Here is a 12643-nt window from a genome sequence, read left to right on the forward strand (position 1 = left end):
CGGGGGAGGATCGCGTTGGCGGGGCCTGCTTTGGGCTCGCTGGGTGCACAGAACCGCTCGCCGTAGGCTGGGGAAGGGGGTGGTGGTGTAACAGCGGTGTAAGGTGCGAAATTCGTGTGGAGATTGGGGAAAAGGCGGGTGTGTTTCAGGCAGCTGCATCCAGCTGCTGGAATATTCCTGCGCTCCACGGCGGCGGTGCGGTTTGTACTGTTACTCAGCCTTTTAAGTAGCCATCGCATACGCCCCTGCCGCGGCTAGTCCCGAGGCATCAGGCGAGGCCGCTGACAGTTTCTGTTACAGGCACGGTGGGTCTCAAGCTAAAAGGCCAGCCCTCCCAGTAAGACAGCAACGTCGTTTGTTGTTTTACAGCTATGGGTCCTGTTTGTGCATAGCCCGGCTGCAAACACAGGTTGCATGAGCTCGTTAACAACTGTTCTCTAAATTCAGAAGTTAGGCCGGTCTTAGCCTTAATTGTGAGAAGTAGCGACAGCTGCTGTGGTTTCCATGGAGTGTATTTTCACCTCTGTGTCGTTTGCTCCCTTTAAGCTTCTACGAGGAACTTCTGTCTGAGGGCATCCTGCAACCGCTGACTGCGCCCATTGAAGGCATGGTAGTGAAAGAAGGCTCCTGCAATTACATGGCGCCCCAGGGCATCTCCTCCGTGGTCAAGTATTATTTAAAACAGTCGGGTAACTTTTTAGGTGCCTTTGTATGAAATGAAAGGTTTTAATGATTGTTTCTGATGGCATTCTTAACTGTCTTTCAAATGTGAATCTCCAATGGGAATGTTCAAGTTCCTTGTTTGTTTATGTACGTCTTGAAGTTGGTTAGGCAGACAAACGTGTCTGCGAGCTCTATAAACTTCCAGCTCCTGCAGGCGCTTCACTGACTTCAGCTGCGCTGCTGGCATGTAAAAATCTTCATATAAGCACAATGTCTGTAGAATCAGGGGCCAAGCTTATACTTACACCATTGGCTTTAGCATGTGAAATTAATGCAGCCAGGACAGGGATAATGTAGTGGGAGTGAGATCGTGGTTGAGGAGAGATTTGAGTGGCAACTTGAATGAAGTGAGTGTTTGGGTGTTTTTTTCACAAGTGTGTCCTTAAGTTAACTGTGCTGTTTGACTGAACAACTGGGAGCCGAACTGGCGAGTTACATCCTGCGTTTCCTAGAAATGGGCGTGTATGCAATACGTGAGCCTACGGCGCTGAAAGTCCCTCAGAAATGACTGAAGGAGAAGACCAGCTCTGGTTCAAACGGTGTAGCTATGGCATTAGGTGTGATGTGGCAGAACTGCTTGTACAGTTTAGTGACCAATTTAACTCTGGTTTGAAAAACGTTGGCTTTATGAGCAGTCAGGCTTTGCTCCTATCACACAACTGTGTCTTTTTTTTTTTTTTTTTTTTTTTTTTTAAAAATTAAAATGTTTTTTAGACCCTAGTCTTGCAAATAATAACTACGTTCCTGTCTTCTGCTATGTGAGACATGTTGACAGGGGCAGCGCTCTTATTTTCAGCTCCTGGGGGTGTGCTCTGACTGCTTACCCTGTGCCGCCTCCTGGGCTCGTCAGGCTTGGCTCTGACTTGGTTCAGCTTGGTGAAGCTGCAGTGAACTGACCTGACAGAGAGAGCAGCCGGTAGCTCACCTTCCGTTTACTGAGCTGAGTCATGCCAGGGAGGAGGCAGGTGAATACCAGCTCTAGCACAGGGGAGTGATGGGATCCTTTCAGCTGATGAGGATCCCCTCTTTCAATGTCATATGCTGCCTGTTAAATTGATTCAACCTGATTTGTGAAACCTCGCCCTAGGACTGCCTGCATGCTTTGCTGTTTGCAAGTCATCCAGTTACTGAGGGAAATGACTCTGCATTTTCTCACTGCGATTCATTGCTATGTGTGTTTAACTTCTTTTTCCAAAGCAGGCGCAGATGTCTTCTATGAACAGCACGTAACTCACATCTCTCTCAGAGATGGGAAATGGGAAGTCTCCAGGAAAACGGGACCGCCGGAACAGTTTGATATAGTTATTCTCACAATGCCTGTTCCACAAATTCTTCAGCTGCAAGGTGACATTGTAAACAGTAAGTTCATATCTCAAAATCACGGGTATCTAGCCTAAAATGGCAGTTGAGCATCTTGTATAGCAAAGAAACACTCAACAGTCTGAGCTGTCTGTTAATTTCTGCCAGAATAGGGTGAATCTGAAAATGATGGGAGGTCGGTAATTTTGAGGTTGTATGTGTGGTGCATGAGCAGTAAATACCTTGATAGGAAAAGTACCTAAATAGATGAGTCGGTTTTTAATCTCATCTTTAATTTTTTGCTGACGTCTGAAACAGGACTTGTCTTTCTGTAACTTGAAAATAGTTATTGAATCGCACAGGAGCCTCTGCTGGTCCCCATGTGGTGGTTTCCTGGTTGTGCTCTCTGTCGACGTGCTGTGCTGATTTTCAGCGCTGCCCCTGGTGTGTCTGCAGTAGGGGTGACCCAGAACAATGGCTGCGCGGTAGGGAAAATCCCTGGGGCATTTCAGTGAGCCTAAAACCATGTGAAATGCAGTGAAGGAACAAGTCCAGATCGGAACTCTTTGGTCTCTAGTTTCTAAGATGAAAGCCTTTCAGACCCTCTGGCTTGTTTGCTGTTTATGGCTGCCCCCTGGGGGCTGCGTTCCCCGAACACGAGTAAATCTCGATTATCCTTTGGTGATTTATTGGGGTGAATGTGTTAGCAGTGCTGTGGAGGCTTAGAAAGAGCTTCTTGGTGCTGAGAAAGAAGTGTGAGTTCAGGTCTGGAGAAGTTTTCTGGCTTAGGTGCGTTGTCTCAGGTGTGAGGCTTCCAGGGCCAGGTTTTCTCTGAAGTCAGGCTGATGAATCCTGCTCACCCACGCTCGCTCTGTGCACGGCCAGTGCTGGTCCACAGCGGCTCCCAGCAGCGCTGTTTCTGGGAGGGTGGGTTGGGGGAGGTGCTGCTGAGCCTGTGAGCAGGTTTGGTGTACTTGCCATGAGGCTTCATCCTTGCGGAACAGCCACCGTGAGGATTTACAGGGCAGAGATCGTGGCGTAGCTCTGCAGTGGTGTCTCTGAGGGCTGGTGCTCAGCAGAAGCCGGGAAGCCCAGCCAGGCCTGTGCTGACCCTGGCAGAGCCACCTGAAGTGCGCGGGGCTGTGGGTTTATCCCCTCAGCTGCAGTGTTGTACCAGCGACGTGCTGCGTCTGGCTAACAACCTCTCCTTGAACTTGGCCTGCTGGCAGCAGCGCGGGGACATCCGTGTGGCTCCAGTCAGCTCTGGTCAGACGGGGCTTGTTGCCCCTCTGCTGCCGGCTCCTGAAGTAGATGCTTTAAAATTTGTGGGTTTTCTCTTCTCTGGTTTGTAGAAGAACCACCAGTGCTTGAAAGATCAAGAGCTGACTTCAACGCGTGGCTCCTTGTGCTCTCCTGAATCTTGGATTTTAATGTGTAAATACGTGAGTGTGATTTGGAGGGTGGCTGTTAAAAGATGTCACAGCAACCGATGGAGGTGGTTGGAGCGAGCTGCTAGGGTCTAGCTGACGTTGCTTCACCGTAACCAGGACCTGTAATGAGGGAAGAGGATGAGGTGGGGGGAGTGGGGAAGAGAAGGGTAGGTGGCACCAGGGTGCTGGACTGCAGCACAGTGTCTTACGGTAGCAAAGGGAAGACTGATGTCTGATCGCGCTAAAGAGAAGTATTTTTATTATGACCTCCTATTTTAACCTTTATGCCTAAAGAGGTAAATACCCTGTAAGAACAGGACTTCTCTGCTATTTGTTGTTTTATAAGTTTTCTCATTTCTCCTGCCCCTTTGCTGTGGGAAGTAGTGGTATCCCCACTGAATTTTCTTGGTTAGTGAGTGTGGTCTTTCACTTCGTACTCTGAATCACATGAGCAGGGCAAATGTACAGATATCCTTTTCAGAATTATATATTTTCCTTTTAATAGCCACATGTGTACTGTTCCGCTATATGAAGATAGAATAAACTAATGTTAAAAGCATTGACTAGTCACAAACTGAAGCACAGCTTTGCAAGCATTGGGAAATAAGAGCAACTGCAGCGGGCTGGGCCCTTTCCCTGTCTGCAAGGAGAGAAATCATCTTGATTTTTCTTTTTTTTCTTTAGGCTTATTGCTTATATTGCTCCTGGAAGGGGAGGTTCCTGCTCCTTGTTGCAAACTTCCTTCTCTCTGTCACTCAGGAATCATTTTGCTGCTGCGCTGGTGCTGCAGCTGAAGTGAGGGATGTGCAGAGTTGGAGGAAGGGGGAGGGATTTCTCCTTCTAGCAACTACATGCTGTGTGGCCAGCTGAGAGGTCACAAGTAACTGCTCTGAGAGTGTGGGCCAGGGACTTGAAGTGAAGGGGGGCATGATTTGGGAGGACAGCTACCTTAATTGCTGACCTTTAAGGCCTTTTGTTATGTAGAAGACATTTACTGAAGCTAAATGAAAGACGTGGCTTGGCGCCTTGTGGTAATATTAATGTCAGTCACTGTTGCGATTTGTGATCATAGAGTCGTCTAGGTTGGAAAAGACCTTTAAGATCATCACGTCCCACCGTTAACCTAGCACTGCCATCCCACCACTAAACCATGTCCGTCAATGGAGCGAGCTTTGGCCGTTTCCCCAACAGCCCTGGTGTTGGCTGTAACTAGCCTCTGCTGCGCACCCTCCTTTGCGTCAGCGTATCATCCCTACCTTGACAGTGTCTTAATCGGAGGTAGCTAGTCTAAAGCTCTCCCATATCCTCCATAATGTTCTTCCACTTCTCCTGTCTGAGGTTGCTCTCTGAGATGCCTTTTCACGTTGGTTTTGCTGCACGCTGGAGCTTGAACTGCAAACTGTGGACCTGTGCCAGGTTCCATTTTAGCTACTTAGGTATAATTGGATCTATCAGTTCAAAGCCAAATGAAGTTTTAAATGGATTTTGGTGAGGGGTTGTTAGCGTTAATGTATGGGTAAAGGCTGTAAAGTAAGTGAAGGTGCAAAGGAACAGCTGTGTGGAGTAGGTGATGCTTTGAGCCCTTAGTAAGCGTTGGAATTAGCCTTTGATATTGGTGCATAAAGAACCTGAGTTGGCCAGTTCCAGTGACTAGCCAGAAGGGGTCGTTGGCAGGAATTCACCGTTTCCCTGTGTGAGCCTTGAGATCAACTCTGCCGCGTGGGTACCCCTTAACTGTCTGAATATTGTGTTTTTAAGCAGTGGCCCCATAGATGGTTGCCATAAACGTGCGTTATGTTTCTCTAAGAACAGAACAGTTTGGACACCTATGCCCATGTTTTCAGAGCTGTCTCCTGGAATTTAGGCTCCTCTGTTTGTAGTTAAGTGCTTCAACGAAAGCATATGTAGGTGCCTTTGGGTCCCGTGGCTGATCTGCTCTTCGATTCGCAAAACATTTGTGTCTTTATTTCGATGTCTTTAGGACACCTTTATTGAGACACCTTTAACATCCTGGTGCAAAAAGCAAATGATGAGGCTTATCAGTTTGAAACAGACCAAAATTTTACCTTAGTGAGGTGACTGACTAGTTCTGGGGTTTGTGTTCTGGCTTTAAGAACGGAGACTACTGACAGGGGAAATCACAGCCTACTTGAAGGGAAGTCTTCTTTTGCCTCCCAAGGTTTTTGGAGATAACTTTCATTTATTTACATGATACTCAGAGAATTAAGATTTTGAAATAATGACTCTCCCAGATTTTATGTTTAGTGGCAAAGTTTCCATTTTAATACGTAAACTCTGCAGTCTTTGTTGGGCTGATTTATTAGTTTGTGTCTTTTTCCTGCTCTTTAAACTTCTAGATGAGCCTTAATATTATGTCATCGTGAAGCTGTATACGTTTAGGAGGAGACAGAATTAAGTGGCCTTTGGCAACCTAGAATTTTAAATGGACTGTGTGAGAAATGGCTGTTCCAGAATTACTTTCTTATGAGTGTAAAGCCAAAACTGAAATTAACAGAGAAGTTAGTGTGTATACATACCTTCTTTTTTTATATATAGATATAAAAATGTGTATGTCTCTATGTATATAAAGTATTTTGTTCTGTTTACTTGTATTCTTTTGTTCAGTTTGTTTGTATTCTTTGAATTTTACCAATGTTTAAAGGGGGCAGGGAAGGAAGTGGCTTGCCTGTGGCCAATCCTTGTAGATTTGTTCATCTTGGTTCATCTTCATTTTCAACCTTTATTTACCGCTTCTACAGCTATCATGCCCAAATAGGCTTATCAGGTGCATATTCAACAATAGCAGAGCCAGAAGTAGTAATAATGCTGCTGGAAGTCATAAGGTTTGAATTCTTTTAAGCTAGTAAAGCTGTTGGCTTGGTAGTCTGTGAAACGGGCATTCTTAGGGCTCTGATACCGGTGTCTGGTACAGTGAGTCTGCACTGATGTGGTTTGGTTGGGTCCCATTCAGAAATTGTAGGTGTCCTGTGCTCACTTGAAGTTACAGTGGAACTACCAATGAAAATGAATCAAAAGAAAAACCCCATCTTTTTGCAGCATCTTTGTCCTCCCCCTGCTTTCCTTTCTTTACATAACGTGCGGTGTGTGAAGAGTTAGTGACTTTCTAAGCTTTCAGAGCACTGGCGTTGGGTTCAGGCAGAAGGGAGGAGGCTTAGCTCCTTGCAGCATGTTTGGAACAACAATAGGTGGCAGCAGTCAAATGGTGTTTTCACCATTTCAGCTTGAACAACTAAATTAAATTTAGTGCACTTACTTGTATTTGGGGTCTACATATTTTGGTAGTAAATTATGCAGAAGGTAAAAGGAAAACAAATAAATGTTTCTAAGTTTTGTAATGTAAATTTGGTTAGAAAAGGAACAGATTTTCTTAAAAGCAGGTTCTTTGCAAATGAAAGGACGAGATTTTGCAAATGTTCATCATCTAATGGTATTTCAGACATGCTGGACTGTGTTACTGGCTGCTGATGTTAGAGGAATCCTAGATGTATATACCAGATTCCATGTGATCACTAAGCAATAGAGTCCTTCTCTGTGCATTTTCAAATCAGATTGACAAGCTTTTTTGTTGGTTCTGTTTTTTAGTAAGACATCCGGCAACATGGCAATTAAAGATCGCAGCAATTTTCAGTAGTTTTTATCTGTGTGTTTAGAAGGTTTTCGTTAAGTTGCTTTACGTGGAATTTAAAATTACAGTTCTGCATGTTTAATCTGCTAATAAAGCGGAATGGCTTGGCCTTTGTTTCAAGCATGACCTATTTTTTTTTTTCCCCATCTGTTTGAATGTCCCACATGTTTTAAATAACACAAGCAGATGAGAAGATACAAGTAAAACAGGACTGCGTTTGTGTAGGGAGGCTTTATAATGTGGGTTAGGAAAGCACAACTCTGATAGCTTTTCATGAGTCCCTGGTTCTTGCTGAGTGTCCGTGTTTGTTTTTTGGATAGCATGATGGTAAATTTTGAATTTGGTAGTTCCACTGCCAAGCAATAAGCAGGGCTTATCCAGGCTCTGCGTGTGGTCTAAACCTAGCGTATCTAAAATGTCCAGTGTAAACATGTACACTGATTTGTTAGTTACTTATCAGACCTTGGGAGCTGAGGTCACACCGTGCAAATATTTGTGCCTTCTGGAAATACAAGGAGTTACTAGTTCTGCGCGAGGATAGCTGTGGCTATTAATGTGGTCCTTTAAAAACCGGTCACTCAGCTGACATGGAAGCATCCTAGCACTGACTGAGGTGGTGACAGTGGAAGGATCTGTGTTGGTAAAATCGGGTGGTGTGCCCCGACAGAGGCGCGAGAGGCCAGTGTCTGGGTTATCGGTGCTGCTGCCGAAACAGGGGGCGCCTTGCTCGGTAGTGAAACCCCCCGTCCTTGCCCGCGGGATGCTGCTGGTGTGTTGCGGCCAGGCAGAATACAGCCCTCCCCAGCTGTAACCCAACAGTTAGGATGAGCTGCTCTGGCTGTGAACTTCGCCTGTGATGCAGTGCATGGCACCCTGTCCCTACCCCCACTGCTGGTGTCCGCTCCACCTCTGGCCTTCCCCTGCAGCGTTTCGTACCCTCCTCTGGGTCGATCCGACTCACCAGTCCAGCAAGGAGATACATGTAAGTATATGTAAGTATGGGGTTGTTTTTGCTTGGTGGAGTTGGATTAGCTCGCGGAATGGCCTGACGAGCATGAGGACGCAGGCAGAAAGGAGAGGGTGGGACTGCGCACCTGGGAGCAGAGGAGGGTCTGGGGGGAGCAGCGCACGCCTGTGTTCGCTGCCGCTGGAACCGCTGCGTCAGCCTTTAAAGCAGGTGCCGTCACGCGTCCTCTGCCTTCTGCAGCTCACGTACAGCCTCCCTTCTAAGGGAGTACTTTTTTTTTTTTTTTAAAAAAAAAGGCTATGGGAGCTGGAATTGTACATCAAAAAAAAAAAATCAAAGTAGGCCATGTGTGTTTGACTTGGCCTATTTTTAGGTGTTTCTTTATATCTAGAACGCTTATAATGGACGTGTTCAGCTAATAACTGCAGAACACATTGAAAGCCTATCAACAGTCAAACAGGCTACCACCCTGGTTTGAGAAGTGTGGGGACTAAGCTTGATGTGTGTGAGCATGAGAGGTTTGAAAAGGAGAATGAAATAGAATATCAAGGGTTACTTTGCATGTATTTATTTACTGTTGTCAGTCAACGCTGCCTGCCTTTGGTAGAAAGCTGAAACTTTGATTTGACAGGTCTCAGTGAAACAGAAGAAGAAAAGCAAGATGCAATACGGGAAGAGGGAAGTGTGCTGCCTTCTGTCCCCAGCCTTGGAGGGAGCGGGGCTGCTGCTCCCCACCCCAGGGGAGCCCCTGTTAGGTCCTTGGCCAGACCAGGATAACAGCTCTTCAACAGAAACCCTGCGGAGGGGGTCTCACTCCATCACAGTGTCTCTTTTTAGTGCCCAGTAATGCTGCAGAAGCATTTCTGCCGGCAGCCCCTGTTACTTGTTCTGCCCTACCTCCAGAAAATCAGCTGTATCAGCACAACTGATGTGGGACCACAGAAACCCAGTTGTCCCGTCCCCCCCAAAAGGCGGGGGAGCTATTTTTAGCAGGATCAGTGGTGCGATCTTCAGTTCACCACGTGTCCCGCAGACTTACTGGCATGTTGTGCACTTGCAGCAGGGGTAGGAGAGCAGCACGGGGGCTGTACAAGTGATTGAACCGTATGAGCAAAGAAATGCTCATGAATCTGTGGTTTGAATTCTAAGCTTAGGTTTCCTGTATAGTCCCAGGAGAGATTCAGAGCACCTGCACATTCAACTGGCAGCAGATTGTGCTGATTTAGCTAAACTGGTTTTAAAAAAAGTTACTTCTGACATGTGAGGTGGTGCTGCTTTTGTGTATTGACACGTGCAATTCAGCCGGATCTGGCTCTCTGTAATAACTGGAACCTGGATGTCCTTCTCTTCCTGTCCCTACTGCCCGTGCTGGTTGGCAGAGTGCTTCAGTACGGGGGGACTCGATCACAGAACTTTATTTAGTGCTTGTTTAGCCTCTTCCTGTCGTTCCAGTAGCATATCTCAAAGAAGAGAATGGGACCCCAGGAATATCAGATTGGCTAAACAAGAGCCCATGTGCACATGCACACATTAGGTTTTTTTTCTAAATAATAAAGGTGATGGTATTTGAGCACAGGACATACTTGGAACAGAAAAAATAAATGCTGTAAAATCTGTTTATCTCAACAATAAACATAGATACCTCTCAGTTTTTCCCCAGAGCAGACAGTCTCTGGTACTGTCCAGGGATTGTGTTTAGACAGAGAAATCTTTCCAAAGCTGCTCTTTGCCATGAGCCTAAAGAAAGGAAAAAAAAGAAGTTCCCTGCCAAAAAATGTGACCAAACTGAGCAATTCTGAAACTTCTTTATTTGCGTCTCGTGGGACGTGCGTTTAATGAGCTGATGGTTTCTGTGTTGCAAGAAGCTTGGATGTGCCACTAAGAACTTACTCTTCAGTAATTCTAGTTCGGGCATTTATATCAGACTGGAACTTTTAGATCCTGAATCTGAAATGGTTTTGATGGTTGGTTTTGGGAAGCAGTGAACAGTGGTAGTGTACATCTCACCTCTTCTGTTAAGAAAAAGCCTTTTTTTGTTTGAAGTTTTTCTCTTTTTTTTTTTTCTGCTCAGCATATTTGGGAGAAAAATGTGTGAAGGTGACCACAGGCTGACTTGGATGACTTTATAGCCTTCGTTTTGATGGGAAATCTACAACTCAAACTATTGCTTTTATAGAGTCGAATACCTTTGAAAAGTCTGGTGCAGGTTTGCAAGCAGTCTTAACATTTAATTGCTTGCTTTGGGATTTTTTTTTTTTAATTAGTGCTGCAATCAAATAGGCAGACAGAAGCCTTCACTGGGACGCGTTTTTTTAACGCTATGTGCATTTTAATGCATTCTCATAGCTGAGGCAGTGCCTCTAGACTGCATGGGTTTTTGTGGATTTCTAGGGGTTTTTTAATAGTTGCTGGCCTCTCACACCACTGTAATTGAAACTGTTCTTTATAAAGATTATCTTTACCTCCCACAGATACGCCTGCAAACTTTTAAGTTATTTTTGCAGTCCACATCTGTATTAGAGCAGGGAAAAAAAAAATACTAATTTTAAACCTAATGAGATTTTGGCTCCATTGAGTCAAACATAAAATTTGCATTGAGCTTGCAGTCAGCTTTTCACACTTGGCATCATAATTTCCAAGAATGTATGGTATGCTCTTGTGTGAAAAATCCCTCAGGAATAACTTAAAAACTGAGTTCTGTTCCTTTTCCTGTGCCACCAGGTGAGACGACAGAGATGGCAGAGATTTTCTGTTTTGCAGAAGCGTTGCAGTGCACACTGTCAGCCTTAAACGTGTCAGATGGGGCAGCTCACTGATGTGGCTGAAAACTCAGACTGGGGGAAATGTCCCACAACTGAAAAGGTTTGTGTTTGTGTCAGCAGGTTGGGCTGGTTTAGTCTGTGGCTGCGTGGGCTCTAGAGCTGAGCAAACCTGAGAGACGCGAACCCCCTCTCTGTGTAGAAATCCGCAGTCGAGTCAGTTGGGGCTGGCTGCGAAAGTCAGGATACAGGCATGTTTCCTCTGTCCCTTTTCCTTCTGCCTCTTCCCTGGTCCTTACCGGATTAAAACCTGGGCCAGTTCCTTAATCCTCTGCCCTGTGTGGCCAGCAAGCAGCCCTGTCAACCCAACTCAGACTGGGCTGGGGTGTCGTAGCGGAAAAGAGCAGAGGGCACTGGCCGTGCCTTGTGTTGTCAGAGAAGCTGAGAACCGTGGCCTTTTTCTTCTATAATTTCTGTCCAGAATATTATCATATCCTGCTAGTGTTTTAGCTGTATGGTGGTTTGGAGTTACTGCATTTGCTGTTAGTTGCCTTGCTCTTCCTTAGGATTTGAATTCTCTGCTAAAATCCACCTTCCCAGAGACACTCAAAGCACTGTGTGGGTCTTCTGTGACTCTATTCTTTAAATGAAAAAAAAAAAACCCAGCCCTGATAAAGTTTGTGCAGTGGCAAGCGTAGTTCTCCCCTTGTTTCAAGATGGAATCTGGCTTTGCACCCCAATATTTCAGAAGTTACGGGTAATACTGCTTTCTTTGGGCTCACTGTTGTTTCCAGTATTTTGTAACATGAGTTGTCTTTAAGAGTTGGTTAATCTTGGTGGCATGTTTGACAGAACAAACTCTGTTCCCAGACCTGTAATCATAAGACCCACTCTGCTGTTGTGACCCACGCGAGTTTCCCAAGGGCGAGCAGATGACTGTAGGCGCTCGCCAGACTTGTGCCAGGATCAGATGACCAGGAGCGGAGCTTGAAGGCTGTGGGAATGAGCGTGCTGTGTCAAATAGTGTGCCTGGAGATAAGGTCTTGTGTTTGCCATGTACCTTAATAGTTTGTTTGAAACCCATAAATATTGTCTGAGCTTTATAATAAGAGTCACATGTGAGACTTCCCAAAGGTCTTTAGGTCTTAGGTTCATTTATCTGTATTTCTGTTCTTTTTAGCAGCTGTTTTAGTATCTGCCATCAGTTCTTCATCTAGTGATGTTCTGAGAGATTGAGAAATTTTTCACATGTGGTTTGCAGAACAACTTTAAATACTGCTTCGCTTTTTTTTTTGTTTTTTAAATTCATATAATTTGTAATGGCAGGATTACCTAATAAAAGTACAGCAGTTGAATGTAGTAAGCTTCAAGTGTCTCCTGTTTGCCCCAAAGGTGTTTTGGGCTTTGCTTTTGCACCTTATTTTATTGACCAAGTACTGGAATTTTAATTTTTGAATAGATGAGTGCTCTCGCTCCAGATGAGAAGTCCTCATGTATGTAAAACTTAATGGAGAGAAGATTTAAAACACCAGTTAGCAGCTTATTAGCAGTTGTCAGGTGGGTGATTGTACGTGTTTGGATCTCACTGATCAGGATTTGCTGTCAGGGTGATAGGGGTGGGCTTGAGTGTTGGTTATATTTCAAGAACCACCACAGAGTCAGTTGGTTGGAAAAGACCTTTAAGATCAACGAGTCCAGCCGTACCTGTCCACCCCCAAACCCTGTCTCTAAGCACCTCATCTGCCCGGCTGTTAAATCCCCCCGGGGTGGGGACTCGACCCCTTCCCTGGGCAGCCCCTTCCAGGGCCTGCCCGACACA

The 12643-nt window shown here is 45.5% G+C and overlaps 1 protein-coding gene across 1 annotated transcript in view; it reads left to right on the top strand.

The window, feature by feature from the left end:
- Positions 1-12643, top strand: part of RNLS (renalase, FAD dependent amine oxidase) — a 78834-nt gene that overhangs the window by 16280 nt on the left and 49911 nt on the right. Inside the window, exons 5-6 of the mRNA XM_035893088.1 lie at positions 547-689; positions 1924-2082. Of these exons, the coding sequence (XP_035748981.1) occupies positions 547-689; positions 1924-2082 (302 nt within the window). The remainder of the gene's footprint in view (positions 1-546; positions 690-1923; positions 2083-12643) is intronic.

The sequence above is a fragment of the Egretta garzetta genome, unplaced genomic scaffold, assembly GCF_000687185.1.
Source record: "Egretta garzetta isolate BGI_Z169 unplaced genomic scaffold, ASM68718v1 scaffold234, whole genome shotgun sequence".
NCBI lineage: Eukaryota > Metazoa > Chordata > Aves > Pelecaniformes > Ardeidae > Egretta > Egretta garzetta.